At 53.8% G+C, this 15859-nt stretch overlaps 1 protein-coding gene across 1 annotated transcript; it reads left to right on the forward strand.

Moving 5' to 3' along the window:
• Positions 1–474: 474 nt before the first annotated feature.
• LOC128071754 (maestro heat-like repeat-containing protein family member 2B) lies at positions 475–10443 on the forward strand (the record flags this gene model as incomplete). Its single annotated transcript, XM_052664778.1, has 29 exons — positions 475–654; positions 790–955; positions 1111–1209; positions 1337–1488; positions 1825–1968; positions 2499–2591; positions 2870–2939; positions 3055–3168; positions 3271–3344; positions 3677–3796; positions 3944–4051; positions 4241–4400; positions 4528–4568; positions 4745–4886; positions 5296–5348; positions 5678–5785; positions 6063–6182; positions 6354–6476; positions 6611–6766; positions 6987–7109; positions 7405–7484; positions 7796–7931; positions 8048–8140; positions 8530–8625; positions 8800–8923; positions 9126–9235; positions 9630–9782; positions 10016–10170; positions 10273–10443. Coding segments are annotated over 29 exons (3345 nt in total), but the record flags the coding sequence as incomplete, so codon positions are not given.
• Between the last annotated feature and the right edge of the window lie 5416 nt (positions 10444–15859).

A 15859-nucleotide genomic window follows, 5' to 3' on the forward strand; every position in this document is an offset into this window, starting at 1 on the left:
CTGGACACCACGACGCTGCCCGGGCACACGTGTGCCTCCAGTGTCTGTTTAGGACGTGCCAGCAGCGCTGTCCTTGCTCTGCCGAGTGCAGCTGCTCACCGTGGTTTCCCCAGCACCCCAGCAAGGGGAAAGCTCCCTCCCCTGCCCCCGCCAACCACACGCAGCCTCGCGCTGTGGGGCTGGAGGAGCGTTTTCCCCCCACAGCTGGCCGGGTGCTCGGCCCTGGCTCCAAGCAACACCTGCAGCAGCTGCTCTGCTCTTTCCTTCCAGGTCTCTTTGCTTGTGTGGGCTGCGTGCCCAGGCGTACGCGTCGCAGGGAGAGAAGCAGGGTGTCAAGCCCTGTCCCTACCTGCGCCGCGACCTTACTGCTTCGGCGCCTGCAAGATCAGGAGGTGAGTTGGGCACATCCAGCCACCAATCCTTGCCCTCCTGGCCCAGGGCCACGGTGCCGTGGGTGCCAGGCCCGGCAGCACATCCACCGAGCGATGGGTGGCAGCGGGCAAAGCGAGCGTGACTGATCCTTGTCCCCAGGGTGACCGAGCGCAGGCGTACTGTGAGCTGGAGAGCGCCCTGTGCCAAGACAGCAGCCGCCCGCCGTGCGGAGTGGTGAACCGGCTGCTGGCAGAGGTGTCCCGGGACCTGACGGCAGCCCAGGTGAGGGCTCACTGCCAAGGGCAAAGGGAACCGCCTGCCCACGCTGGTGTTCTGCTGGCGGATGGTGGTGGCTTTGCTCTTCCAAGGGCCTCAGGCAGTCTCCTGGGCCGCGTGTCACCAGTGACTCTCTTCCAGGGCGTGACCAGCAATGTCAAGACAGCTGCCAGCAATGTCCTGGTGGCTCTGGCTCGGACGCACTTCACCTTGGTGATGGCTGAGCTCCAGAGCCACCTGAAGGCCACGGGGGACATGTGCAAGGAGTTGGTGCTCATCACCCTGAGCAAACTCTTCAGCACCTATGGTAGAGTACCCTCAACCTCCTGACACCTATAACAGCCGGGAAAGGGGTCTCTGCCCTCCGCGTGTGATCTGCATTGAGCTGGGGGATGCAGGGCTGCAGCCCCTCCTCCCTCGCTGCCAGGACTCTGACTGTGGCCCTCTCCTTCCTCTCTGCAGCTCCACAGTGCATCCCCTTTGTGTGGCTGATGCTGGCAGGCCTGCGCAGTGTGGTGGGCCAGGTGAAGAGTGGCCAGATCCTGCGCATCGCTTGTGCTGGTGAGTGCCGGCCCCAGAGCAGCCCTGCTGCAGACTCTCACAGACTCTGTTTTCTCTCACTCTCTTAAAAAAAATAAATATCTTAAAAATATATATATATATATTTTAAATTATTTTGTTTTTTCAGTTGTGAAACAGTGGCTGGATGGAGTCAAGAATTACTTGTCCTCAGGAATGCAATGCCCCCGGACTGCCATGGAGAAAGAGCAGATCTATGAAAACCTTCATGAGCTGCTCTTCTCTGTGGTGTGGAACTGGCAAGACTGCCAGGAGGAACAGGTGAGCACTGCTGCATCCCCAGCCGCAGCAGGGGCACCCATGTCGGCAGCTCTGTCTGTGCCCAGTGGGCTGAGAGCTGATGGGTGATGAGAGGGAGTGGGCTGGCTCTGCAAAGGGCCCTGAAGTGGCTCCGTGCCAGGGAGCAGCTGCATGTCACAGCATTGTGGCAGGAAGAGCTGGGGATGAGGGTATGGGGAAAAGCTGCCTGCTCTCCAGAGCGAGCCCATCTCCTGCTGGGCGTGGGGGTGTGGGGAAGGGGAAGGGAAAGGGAAAGCCCTCTGTGTAGGAAGGGCAGACCTTCAGTCTTTGATGCCGGGCCTCTGCCATCCTCTCCAGGACAAACAGGCCGTCCGTGGGGCTGTGGCTGCCATGTTGGAGGTTCTCCTGCAAGAGGAGCAGCACCAAGAGCAGGTCTGGGAGCAGCTCCTCTGGCTCGTTCACCCATGTCAGGAGATCCAAGACACCTGCAGGGTGGCCAAGGTGAGAGACATTGTGCAGGGCTCAGGGTAGACGTGGGGCCCGTGCAAATGCCACGAGGGGTCAGGGGGATGCAGGGAGGAGGTGGGGAGCCCTTGGAAAAAGAAGGAATGGGTGTTCAAGGGAGGTCTGAGGCTTCCTGAGCTCTTCAGTCAGAGAAGGAACAACTCAGACAGGAGCCAGGAGGGAACCAAGAATCACTGGGGCTCATCTCCTGGGGATGGGAAGCTTCACCACCACTGTGGGGCTCTGAGTGCCTGAGGAGCTCTATGCTAACAATTGGGGGGATCACAGCCAGTTGCATCTGATGGGGGAGAAGTGGGCTGCTGGGTGGGAAATGCCTGCAAATGATGCCCAAACACGGCTCGATTGAGAGCAGAGAGACTCTCTTGGTGCCGCTGGGAGGTGGGGGATAAACAAGAACGCCTGTGCAGGAGCTTCTCCCTGCAGAGAAACAATTGGGAAACAGTTTCTCCACTCGCAAGTTGCTACATGTGGCTTCATCCCTTTCTTCCTCTCCTGCTTTCTTGCAGAGCCTCACTATCTTCCTGGAGGCCTTAGGGGGCATTCAGTCTGTAATCCCAGGGGACAAGTTTCAGGACATCATCAGTGCCGTGTTCTACCAGGTAAGGGGAGCCTATCCTTGCGCCCACAGCAGTTTCCCTTGTGGCTAAGTTGACTGCAAAGCTCCGAGCCCCTGAATAAGGCGGCTCAGCCTTAGCTCCTGCATGCTCAAGGCTGTTCCAGAGCCGTGCATGTACTCTTGGGGATGCTGTGGGGTGGGCTGGGTTTTGTCTGCCTGTCCTCTTCCCGAGAGTGCCCAGGGAGACGAGAGCGGGCAGCACAGTGTCTTTTCCGTCCTCAGTGCTGATGTGATTGTATCAAATGGACCTTGTTCCCACAGCTCTATGATGACAGCAAGCAGCACAGCGAGACTGGTCGTGCACAGCTGACCCACTGCATCATGCTGCAGGGTAAGGAGAGGAGCCTTGGCCATGCTTGGCTGTGCCCGGGCCAAAACCTCTCTCACAAACCTCGGGCATGGGCGTGAGGTTCTTGCTAACATAGCGTGGGATTTCCTCCCTGCAGCCCGGATCTGCCCAGAGGAAACCATCCTGTTTCTGCAGTCGCAGCTGGGCGATGACTGGGAGCCTGGATGCGTGGCAGCCCTGGGTCTGCTGGGTGCTCTGGCTCGCTCTGATGGTCAGTACCACGGGTTGGTCAGTACCACGCCTTGGCACTGCCAGGGCTCCCTTCTGCCATCTGCGCTGTGGCTCCGCTCATGCTTCTGTGCATCTCTTGCAGAGCCCATGATGACGGAGATGCTGCCCCAGGTCGTCGAGGCTGTGCAGCGTCTGTGCAGCGACCCCAGCATCCGGGTGAGCTGGTTTGGGAAGGGAAAGCGCTGTCGGGGTGGTGATGCTGCTGCCAGCACAGGCAGGGCTGGGATGACTAGAGAGGTGCTGGGGCATTGGCCACATGGTCATGATGGCACCTGTGGGGAGAGCAGGCAGAGTGGAGCGGGCAGGTCCCTGTGCTGTGCATGGAAAGCGCGCAGCCTGGTGCTAAGGCCTGGCCCTCACCTCAGTAGCTAAAGCCTCTCCACTGCTCTTGCTGTCTCTGCTCATGCCCAAAGGGCTGCCCCGATGCGCAGCTGGCTTCCCTTTGCCTTCTGACCAGGAAAATCACACCCATAATTGACCCCTTGCAGGTGAGGACGGCTGTTCTGTATTTCATCAAGGATCTGCTCAGTTCTAACACCCGGATCTGCTCAGCCTGGGATGTGGTGGGGCACATCTTCAGGGAGTTCAGCCGCGCCACAGGAAGAAGGGTAAGGACAGTGGGCAGCATCTTCCTTTGGAAGACCCGTGCTGCTCAGAGGCTGCTATACAGAAGCACCGCTGGGGCCACACCTGAGCCTCCTGAGAGGCTCCTGAGAACTGAGCATAACCAGTGTTTCAACACCACTGTTGTGCAGACAGCCGGAGACCTTTCTGCCCGGGAAGCCCAGGAAGAAGGAGCTCTCCAGGAGCTGTGCATGGACATCCTGGGATCACTGGACGTCTCTGTGAGAGGGATGTCCAAGGTAAGTCACGCTCTGCCCTGCTGCTGCTCCCTGCCCTTGCTCCACGTGTTCCTCGTCCCATTCCAAGACCCCAGGTCTCTCCTCCAATGTGCTCTGAAGCACACGGGACTCGGGGAAATTCACAGAGTCCTCTTCATCTCTGAGCAGAAGCAGGAATGCTGACCTGCTCAACTGCCTCGTTCCCTACAGCTCCTGTGGCCGCGGCTGCTGTTGTTTGTGGTGCCAGCGCAGTACACAGGCATGCTGATCCCAGTCTCCCGCTGTGTCTGTGCCCTGGCTGAGAGAGAGGAGCTGACAGGACGGCCAATAGAACACCTGGATCCCCATTTCGTCAGCTCCATGTTTCAAGGTAGGAGCAAAAACTCCCCCAGTGAGCTCTGCTGACCTGTGGTAGCACCCAGAAGGGACAGCAGAGGTGTGCATGGCTGGGCACGCAGAGTCTTGGAGTCTTACTCAGCACTTTTTTCTCTTTGCAGGCCCACTGCTGACGCCCCAGACACTGCTGGCAAGACTGCTGGTGAGTAGATGCTCCAGAGGCCGGTGCTACGAGCAGCCAGGAGGAAGCAGCACGGCCATGGGCAAAGCTGTTGGCTGCTCCTTGCCTGCCAGAGCAGAGCCAAGCTGCTTCCATCCTGGAGGGAAGCCGTTGCTCTTGCTGCAGAAGTGACCCTGCTTTTTCTTGCTCTCACTCAGGTGGTGGCAGGCAGCCCTGTTGCAGGCAGCAGACTCCAAGCTGCTGCCTTACTGCTGATGAAAAACCTCCACAGCAGGTTCCACAGGGCTGTGGGGGCCATGTGGGCTACTGAGATCCCCCTGCTGCTGCAGTGTCTTGAAGGTAAAGTACTGGAGGGGAAGAAGAGGCAGAGGCAGGGAAGGGAAGGGGGGGAGTGAAAATGCAGCTCTGCAGAGTGGCAGAGGGGAAGCACTGCCTGCAGCCCAATTCTTGCTCTGCTGCTGTTCCCATTCCTGGGAGTCAGCACTGAGGCCCAGGGACCCATCCCACCAGAGATCTGCCCATTCCAGGACAGGGATGGGCCCTTCCTGTCCCCTCAGACAGCAGCCTTGGAGCACTTAGTTCCGTGTTCCTGTGGAGGCAGTGCTTGTGGGGAGGGACAGGTCATTGTGGAGGGGGTGCAGGTCCCAGCTTGGCAGTGTCAAGTGCCCAGGCCAAGCCAGCTTTGCAGCAGCTCTCCTTCTGTGCCTTGATCCCAAGTAAGGGTCTTTGTCTTCCTATTGCTGTGCAGGGAAAGATGAGAGCTTCCCGGATACTGCCGAGTTTGAGCACCGTCTGCTAAAGGTACAGCACTGCCGGGAGGCGCGGTGCAGAGAAGTGCTTGCCTGCCCCAAGTAGCCCCGCTCCCACGTGAGCCACTGTGGGGCAGGAGCAGCCTCTCAAGCGCTGCTGCGGAGCGGCCGCACGCCTTTGTGGCGCTGCCTCTTCCGCTCTGTCCCAAGCCCAGGGGGGTCTTAGGAGAAGAGGGCGGGTGGCTTTAATGGAGGGAACGCTGGGGGAGCTGGGAGAGGCACTGTTCTTCCAGGCACCTCTCCCCAGAGGGCTGCAGCAACTTGGGAGTGAGGGAAGAGGCAAAGGGCAAGGGAACATCGTCTTCTCCTGTTCTCCAACAGTTCCTGAAGGCGTCGCTGGACACAATAGAGGAGAAGGCGTGGATCGAGGCCCTGAGCTGTGAGCTGAGCCAGCGGCTGAGCAGCTCTGCCAGCAGCTCTGCAGAAAAGGTGAGTTCCCCCCGGCTCTACCCAGCGGTGCAGCTGCAGGTGTCCAGCTGGGGCTGGGGCTGCGGCTGGTGCTCTGCCCACGCGGGATGCTGATGCTGCTTCCCCAGTCTATGCCCCCCAAAGGGCCTTTCCCTGCAATCTGCCCGGGGATGGCTAAAGCTCGGCCCCGCAGCTGCTCTCAGCAACCGCCAGGGAGCGTGGGTCCTTCCCACCTGGTCCTCCCACAGCACGTTAAGCTGCTGCCACATCTCAGCTTCTTCCTTCCCTTCCCATGCAGTCGTTCCTGTACAAGGCTCTGGGCACGGTGCTGGGATCCTGTAAGGGAGTCCTCCACGTCCAGGAGAAGCTGCTGCAGCACCTGGAGGAGGCAAATGCAGAGGAGCCACGTGAGGCCCAGGTGAGCTCTCCTCTCCTCCAGCTCCTGTGAGCATCCCTGCTCTGGCCGTGGGGCAGAGGCCTTCTCCTGGCCCTGCTCCAGGCCTTTCAACCTCCGCACTGCTGCCATTTTGCTCAGCAGAGGACCTGTAGATTCAGGCCTGTGCCAACGGCCCCTTGTTCTTTTGTGCAGGGAATCATCTCTCTTCTCAGCCATGCTGCTGAGAACAACTTCCACACAGTCCTGGCCACGCTCACCATGTTTGCGTCCAGGCTGTGCAAAGGCCGCAATGCCAGGATTTCCAGGCGCAAGAAGGTAAAGCGTTACGGGTTTCCATCTTGGCATTCTTCTGCCTTGTTTTCCCTGCAGCTCCTGCCTTGGGAGCCCAGGTGCATCGCGGGGCACTGGGGGCCGTTAGCGAGTGTCTCAAGGCATTTCTTCCCACACAGATGGAGCTGGACAGCACGAGAGCTCATGCCACACGCAGCGCTCTCATGCTGGCCCACGGCAGCGTGGCACTGCGTGCCTCCAAGGAACAGCTGCTCGTCCACCTGGAGGGAGACATCCTGGGCAACATCCTGATGCTCTACAGCTGCAGCTGCCGGGTGAGAGCTCAAAGCGTGCCAGGGTGTCTGAGCGCCCAGCTGCAGCCTCTCCACATGGGGGGATGCTGAGATGGGCCTTTCCTTTCCAGAGTCCCTCGGGGAACTGTTTGTGTCCACATGAAGATCCAAGCCCTTCCCTTAGCGTTGTCCCCACGTGTGTCCCTTGCAGCCCTTGTCCCTTCCTGCAGTTCAAAGAATGTTCTTCTCTCTTGCTCCTCAGGACTTGCAGAACAACCTCGCGCTGGTGCAGAGCATCACCGACTGCAGCTCTGCCTACCAAGCTGTGGGTGGTTCTGCAAGCGTTAACCCCTCCTTGAAGAGCAAGCTGCTGGAAATCCTGATGGTGAGTGCCTAGAGACAGGGCTGTCTGCAGAGGAGCTCTGGGCTGCGCCACAAGGCTCGCTTCCCTGGGGGCATGCAGGTGTCCAGCAGCCACACGTCTCCAGCTGGTGGGGACCTTGGGTGCTGGCAGGCAGCGGCTGGGCAGCGGGCTGGGTGCACCAGCTGCTGCATCCTGCAGCGCTTCCATGGGAAAGTGATGGGGCTGGTGTGTGGCAGTTGTGCCTGTCTCGGGGCCGGGTGGAACAGCTCTTGTGTGCCCCTTGCCCACTTTGACACTGTCTCTCTGGGACTTGCAGGACCTGATGAAGAAGTATTACTCGGGCATCCCTGTCTCCCCAGTGCCTCTCAAGGTGGTTCTGGCCCTGGAGCAGTTGAGGTAAGGGCTGAGGTTGCAAGTCAGGATGGTGATCCCCATTTTGGGTAGCTCCTGAGGGCCCGGAGGGGTAGGGGGGGGGGGGGGGGAGGGGGTAAGGAGCCATATCTACAGGAGAGACGGCTGGGCTGTTGTGCCCAGCAAAGCTGAGGTTCTGGGCAGGGAGAAAGGCCCTGGTGCTCCTGTCCCCTGGCAGGGGAGAGAGGAAGAGCTGGGGTCTCCTTCCCTCCAGAGGAGAAACTCAGATGTTGCCTGAACCAGTCTGGAGAGGTAAAGACCCTTTCTGATTTCTCTTCCTGTTTTCCTCCTCTCAGCAAGCTGAAGCCCTCCTCTGAAAGCAAGGACCTGCGTGAGATGTTGGTCCTGTGCTGCAAGAACATCGTGACACACCCTTCAGCAGAGATGATGCTGAAGATCAGGAAGTCACAGCAAGCAGCACAGTACCTGCAGGTAACCTGCCGCAACTTTCCCAGCCACCTCTTGGTCGGAACCCTACCTCAGCACACACAACCTGTGCTCTGGCAGCAGCCGTGATGCTACACGTCACTCCCCTCTTCTGCTTTCAGCTTCAGCAAACGTCACTGAAAGCTCTGGGCCGGCTCATGGTGGTCCTGCTGGAGACAGAGCCCAGCGGCGGCTTCTTTCAGAACATAGTCCATGTGAGTATGCGTGGGGCAAGGGAGAAAGCATGGTGCCTGTCAATAGCGGGGGCAGAGATGTGGGGACTGAGAGGAGGATCAGAAGGGGAGAAATCTCCTGCTGACGTGCCAGCTCACTGCGAGCTCAGAAATGGGCAGAGAAATGGGCCCTGCAGGGGGAAAGCAGGAGCCAGCCCCTGGCAGGCCACAGCCGAGGAAAAGCTCCTGGGTTAGGAGGCAGGAGTGTCTGCAGAGAGCGGGGCAGCAGTGCCGGTGCTCAATGAGGCAGGAGGCCACATGGAGCAACAGGGCAGGCCTTAAGGGAAAGTGCTGGGAAAGGAGGGACAGGGAGAGGGGTGGCAGGAAGGGAAAGAAAAGACATCCTCAGTGAGACAGATGCTCTACCCCAGGTCCTGCAGAAATCCATGGTATCGAGCAACGTGTGGGAGCGCGAGAGGGCCCTGCAGACCTGCTCCCAGCTGCTGTCTGTTTGTGAAGAGCTTCAAGTGAGTAAAGAGCCCCACCGCATGCCCCCTGCTCCCTCTCCAGCGCCCCTGAGCTGGAAGGCGAGCTCCGCCCAGCTGTGCATGCTGTGTCACGGCATGGGAAAGGCACAGATGGGAGAAGCTGGGGAGAGCTGGGGCCGTCTACAGCTTTGTTCCTGCCTCTCACCCCTGCAGAGAGGAGATGCCTGTGAGCACTTTGGCTCCTTGGTGGGATTGCTGGCGCCTCTGACGTGTGACCCCATGCCTGCATCCCGCCAGCTGGCCGTCACCTGTCTGAGCTCCCTTCTGCGAATCCAAGGTGAGTGGAGCAGGCGTGCTCCAGCCCTCTGCCCTCCTCCGTAGCACTACCAGAGCCCCATGGGCTGGGCCCTCTTGACAGGAGGGAGAGGCACCGTGCACAGCTCTCTTCTTGTCCCCATCCTGTCCTCTGTCTCTCCACCGTGGAAAGCAGTTTCATTTCCAGAAGCATGACTTCTCTTTTCTCCCTGTGCTCTTTCCAGCCAAAGTGACCAACACAGACATCGAGACGGGTGACATCGGGAGCCTGTGCGAGGGGCTGCATGCCTGCAGCATCGCCTCTCAGCTCCAGACCACATCCAAAATGGCCATGGTATGTGGACCCAAGAAGGGGTGGTATGATCTCTGTGTGTAGGCTTCTGCACAACCCTGTGCTGCTCCCAACCTCTCACACTGTTTCCAAAATGAGCTGTTACCCTGAGTCCTGTTTTCTCAGTGCAAGTAGCAGGAGGCTCTGAGCTACGTCTGGCCTTCAGGCACCCAGAGCAAGGAGCTGATGCCATGACCTGTGTTTGTGTGTGTGTATGTGACTGTGTGTGCGTGTGCATGTGTGACTGTGGCTGCTGGGAGGTAGGCTTTGCGTGTAAGCAAACACCATGGGTGCAGAAGCTGAGAGAAGGCTCAACCGCCTTCCGTATCAGCAGCAGGGTACAGACAGCTGCAGCAGAGCAGTGATGGGATCTCTCCCGCTTCTCATTTCTCTGCAGATCGTGTGCAGGAACTTCCCCCTAGAACGCACCGTTGACTTCATGACTGCCATCAAGGAGACGATCCGGAAAGCCAACGGAGTGCGTGTGCGTGCTGCTGGGAAGTGGATGACCACCTTCCTGCAGATGCACGGGAAGGACATCAGTTGGAACGTAAGAGACTTTCTTTCACGTGTCTTGGACTTTTGCTGGCTGTTGCACTATGACTTGTGCTGTTTGCCCCTTGTGCTCAGGGCATGGAGACCAGGGTAGCTGGCATGAAATTCAGGCTTAGGACTTGGCAGCACGTCAAGGGAGCAGGCACTGCTCATGCGCTGAATGTCCATGGTTGGGCCCTGCAGAGTGCAGGATGCAGCAAGTCATTCTTTCTCCCCTTCTTCTCTCAGGTGCCTCCGATCCTCTACATCCTGCGCAGCATCACCTCGTTTGCGCAGCAGAGCACGTTCCTGCCCTTCCTGTGCCAGGCGGTGGTCATCCTCACCCGCTGTCACACTGAGGCCGTAATGAACAACTTCTCCCGGCCGCTTGGGCCAACGGACAGGTACTGGCACTCCCGCCTTTGCTGTTGCTGCAGAGGGATGTAGGGAGGAGGCAGCTTTTCTTTTTTGTGAATAGCCTCAAGTTGCGACTCTACTTTTTCTAGTGAGACGTGGAGGAGAATAAGAGAATTTTGTCTTCAGCGATGGAGCCAATAGAAAAAAGAAGAAAGGATAAGAAAGGAAGGGAGGAGAGGAAAGGAGCAGGGAAGGAAAAAGGGAATGAAAAGGGAAATTTGAAAGGAGAAAAGGAGAAAAGGAGAAAAGGAGAAAAGAAGAGAAGAGATGAGAAAAGAGAAAATGAGCTTAAAAATTGTACTATTTATTATAAATAAATAAATAAATAAATAAATAAATAGTTAGTAGGTTTTTTTTTTTTTTTACCAAGTCTTTATTTTAATAGCTGCTGTCTCTTCTCCATACCAGTTACAGAATCACAGTCACCAAATGTCAGGGATTGGAAGAAACCTCAAAAGCTCATCTAATCTAATCCCCCTGCTGGGAACACCTAGATTAGGTCACACAGGAATGTGTCCAGGCAGGTTTTGAATGTCTCCACAGAAGGAGACCCCAAAACCTCTCTGGACAGCCCGTTCCAATATTCTGTTACCACCACCATGACGTTTTTCTTCTAGCATTCATGTGGAACCTCTCATGTTCCAGCTTTTACCCATTGCCCTTTTCCTGTCACTGGATGTCACTGAGAAAAGCCTGGCTCCATCCTCCTGACAGACATCCTTTACATATTTATAAGCGTTCATTAGGTCACCTCTCAGTCTCCTCCAAGCCAAAGCTTTGTGAGAGATTATTCTGTTAACTTCTGTGTCTCAAAGCTTGCTGGGGACACAGATGGACTTGTTCAAGTCCCGAGCAAGGATTGTGAAATCCTTTGTCTGAAGGACACAGATGAACAAGGCCAGGCAATTCCTGGGCAAAGGTTGTGAGATCCTTTGTCTGGGGGACGCAGATGGGCAAGGCCAGGGGCAACGAGAGCGAGATGAGCTGCAGCTAAAAGGCTGAGAAGTGCTCCTTTGTGTGGAAATATCTCAGGATGATGGCCTTCTCAGGGGATACTCAATGACTCTTGCTCAAGGCAGGAGAACAAGGAGGATAAAAGAGGAACTGAAAACCATGAGGATGGGTTTCTGACAATTCATATTCCTCACGAAGAATGGAGGTTTCTGACAACAGATTCCTCATGAAGAAGAAGAGGGATTCCTGACGATTGAGGTGACTCCTGCATACTGTCGAACTCTCCTGAGCCTGCTGCCTGACCGCTGTTGCTGCTTCAAGGATTGGCTCCTCAACTTCTTTGCCTACCTGCCTGCTGCCCAAGGCCGGCCATGCTGCTTCTCGCCCCCTCCCCCCCTGCGTCTGCCTGGGACCTTCTAACGCCGTGCAACGGGACCACTGCTGGATCCTGCTGGTGACTCTCCCCGCTTTACGCAACTCCTGCTTCTTTTCCATCTTTTCTATCACCCTCATTCCCTTCCCCGTCTCCCTGATAAGGTTTGGCAATAAACTGGATGCAACAACATATGAACCGTTGTTTCTTAATCTCACGCCGGGTATACAGATATTAAAAGAACCTCATCTCCCTCCTATAAATTGAAGTGAGACACTTGGGACTAACAGAACTCCAAAATTGGCATACTTTGAGAAAGAGCTGCCTAAAAATCGGTTTTCCTTTAGAGTTTTAAAAGCTGTTAGATAATTCATTGTCACCTGAGCTGTGGTTGTTATTTTCAACTGCTCTGAAGTGAGCAGTTAAGTCTCTGCCGAAAGCACAGAAGGAAAGAGGAAACAAGTTTGAACTGAAAGCATCTTCTCATGCAGAAAGTAATAAATGTGTGTGGTAGCCTGCCAACGGGGGTTACTGAAGTAGAAACACACTGTTCACTTAAGGACAAGAATCACACAATCACTTTGGGGATACTGAGTGTTCAATATGGAAGAGGTATATGGCTTTTCTCCTAAAATAAAGATTTTAAAGGGTGAGATGATGAACAAACACTTCCTTACACCTACAGGCTATTTCTGTAGCTTCCCGCAGCCAGCTAAAGGTTACCAGATCTGCTATTGCTGGGGGTGGTATTGATGTTTTGTATCTGTGGCCTGATTTCTTCCAGCATGGAAGACTGGAGCCCCAGAGGAGCTTCAAGCTGCAAGAAGCATATTCTGAAATCTTCCCGAAAACCTAACTGGCCCCAGCTGACGGTAGTGTTATCAGCCATTTAGCACTCAGTGAAAGAAGTGAGTGTTAAAAAAAAAAAAGGGGAGAGCTCTGAAATAGCAGCTTCATCCCACTGGGAGTTTTCTGTGGGTGAAAATTATTTTAGAAGAACCTGTTGCTGTTTTTTCTGTGATCTGAATTGGAAATGAGTGGTTGGAGCTGGTGGACTCCCCCATAACAGAAGCATGGCCTCTGATAACAAGCAAATAAAGGGAGGGAAAGAGAATGGTTGCAATGGAGAATGTGTGCTTCCCTCCCCCCCAACAGATTAGTTTCTGAACCATCAGGCCTTCCCACCTTTGGAGAGCTGATGTTTGCAGTTAGAAACGTGTGTGATGGGGTAAAGAGGAGTCTGGGTGTGCAAGCACCCACAGGAATGATGGCTAGAGGGGACCAAGCAGCATGGGGCTGTGTTGTCTAGATTGGTAGCTCAGGTAGCACAGCCATATCCAGACCAATAAGGCACTTACACTGGGGAAATGGGAAAGACCCAGAAGAAAAAGAAAGACTGACGGTAGGAATTGTTGGATTGGGAGAGCAGAAATTATGGGAGAGAATAAGGATGGTGAGATGAAGGATAAAGGTTTTATTGGAGCTACAGTGCACGTATTTGTCAGTGCTGTGAAGGTCAGGAATGGGATATGATATTCATAGCAGAGGTTTCTGCTTGACTGCTTCTATAGGAATGGTGCAAATGTGCCAGGAAAACAGTGAGAAGGAAAAGGGTGGGGAAAAAAAGGAAAGGATTCCAAGGAAAAAGTATGTAAATACATGGAATGCCTCATTCCTGCAGCTGCCATTGAGGAGACATCTCAACTTCACTGTATGTGAACAGTGAACAACAGAGCCACTTCCAAGTCATGCTGGGATGGGGCGATGCAGACTTCAGCTCTGGCTGAAGTGCATCTTCAAGTTGCATTCATTGTTTTAGGCTGTCTTCATCTTCATTAATCTTTTTATGCTCTGCACCTCAGACCAAGCAATCTCCATATAAACATGGACTATTAGATTTGCCTTGTGTACAGAAGAGAGAGCAGGAGCTTGTTCATCCCTGTAAGGAGAGCTGTTCAGCAGCTTTGCAGTTAAATATTCACATCAGCCTAAGGCAATTTTCTACTGTGTTTTAGGGAGTGAGCAGGGAGAATATGTAGTTGCCCTCTCTGATACAAGGAATTAGCTTAAGCATAAGGATAAGGAATATCAGGAATATAGAGGGAAATACAAGAACAGAAGCAACCAGAAGACACTGGGAAGAGAGAAAGATCCTCTATTGCTTTCCATAGGGGGGGGGAAAAAATGAAATGAAAGATCTTTTTTTCCTTCAGACAAGTGAGCCAATATTAAGTCTGACCAATCTAAACAGTAGATTGCAATACAGCCCAACAAAAGAAACCTGGTCACCAAAGGCAATAAAACCACGTTATTAATTTAAGGCAGCTTTGTGGTCAGACGTCTGTTTGTCATGCACTGCTGTACTAGAACTCATTTCATTATTGTAAAATGTAGATAACTTCTCCCATGTTTTCCAGGGTGTGCCACAACACATGCAGTGAAGCGCTGGGCACAGCTCAAAGCCAATAGAAGTTAGATAAGATCAGAGTTTTTGGGACATGTTTTATATTTACAGCTTACTAATGGCTTCCGTATCCTTCCTCCTTTTTTCTTTCTTGTGTCCTTTCTTTTTTTTCCTCCATTTTTTTCTTTTTGTTTCTTGTTTTTCCCTTGTGGACTTGTCCTTAAAAGCCACAAGCTGACTCACGCTGACCCTCAGGTTTGCACTTGCCTCCCAACAAACCTTGAAGAGGTTTATTTGGTGGGAGGGAGAGTGAGAAAACACCCCTACCAAAATCATGTTGCATTTTCCACTTGGCACATTTCCACTTCAAATCTTTAGAGTCTGGTGTATTTGCTATAACCTCTTCAGCAGCTGTTGAGATGGCTCTTCCCAGCAGCAAGCACCTCTCAAATAAAATTGCTTCTGTGAGGAGCATGCCTAACTTCTGCTCAGATGGAAGCTGTCAGTACAGGTCACAGGCAGCCACATGTGGCAGCAGCAGGTGCCAACCACCCCGCAGGGCACTGGAGCCCCATGCTATCTTCACAGCTCTGATGCCCCTCTGCAGTTCACCCCCTGCTGCCTACAGGTTCCATGAAGGATGAGGAGCTGTGTGAAGGCCAGGCACTCACAAGCAGGCAGGCTGCAGGCCCAAGAGCATCCAATCCACTGCCCAGCTCCAGGCAGGAACTTGTTTGGGCCTGCAGCCATTGCCTGCTGCCAGCCCTTGTGTTTTGCTGTGTGATAGGCTCAGGCTTCTCCCATTTGGAGAAGTCACTGTAGAGCAAGGTTGGGATTATAATGTAAGGATCAGCGGTGTATAACCAGAACCGCTTACGCTTGTTTCCAATCACCCTGCAGGAAACGTTGGTTATTTGGCAGGAGTAAGCAAACACACTCACATGGCAACTGAAGCAGACCGTTCCACTTAGAAAGTTTCTGCTCACTGCACAACTGCGTTAATGTAAATCCTTTGTAATTGGATCAACAAGAGCTGTGCTGAATACCTCGATTCTTCTACACAGCCACCAGGCTGCTGGGCTGAGTTCCTCATGGCCAGAACCCAAATCCTGCCAAACTTCTCCCTTGCCAAAATTGATGTTCAGGGAGAAAAGGAAAAAGAGCTTTTCTTGAATGTACTTGTATGAGCCATGCCCTGCAGCATCTTTTTGGGGTGTATCTTTTTATTCAGTAAACAAAGATACAGGGCACATTGCTACGCCAGCTGAAAGCTTTAATACCTGTTGCTTGTCAGAGCTTGCGGACCTTTTCTTTAATATATGAGAGTTTTGGGCTGTGCTCCCACAAAGGGATTAATCAGAGAAAGTGAGTCTGGGTGCTGAGCTTCCTTTTAGTCTTCTGAATATTAGATACATGTAGATCCAGCAGGACAGAAATGAAACTAGTTTTGTGTGGGGGACCTTTCCTAAGGGCATTAAGCTTGTTTTCCTGCTTATTGTTGTCACATATCAAACATCAGTGTCAGTGTAAAGTGAACACTAAGTTTTGGGGCAGCTGAAGTCAATCAGTCATTTTAGAAATCGATATTAAAAGTATAATATTGCAAGGCAGATCAGACTTACATAATATTGCCTATCTATCTGAATTTAAGAAACTGCAGTCTGAAAATCTGAAATTGCAGCTATCAGAAGGAAATATATGAAGCAAGTGTTTGCTGTTAGAGAAACAGTACTAAGACCATGCAGAGCTCTTCAGGTAGTGTCTGAACATTTTTCCTTTATTTTAATCATCAGTTTCTGGAGACTTTAGGGGGCATGTAAAGATATTGCATGTATTACAGCAAGGCAAAGCTTTGCATGGTCTCAGGTGTGAATGGGGAAAGGCAGTACCAACACCCTCCTTTTACCTCCTCTTTCATCCCAAGCAGTGTGAGTCCTCTGTTAAT

The sequence above is a fragment of the Tympanuchus pallidicinctus genome, unplaced genomic scaffold (genome assembly GCF_026119805.1).
Source record: "Tympanuchus pallidicinctus isolate F22 unplaced genomic scaffold, pur_lepc_1.0 scaffold6, whole genome shotgun sequence".
Classification (NCBI taxonomy): Eukaryota; Metazoa; Chordata; class Aves; order Galliformes; family Phasianidae; genus Tympanuchus; species Tympanuchus pallidicinctus.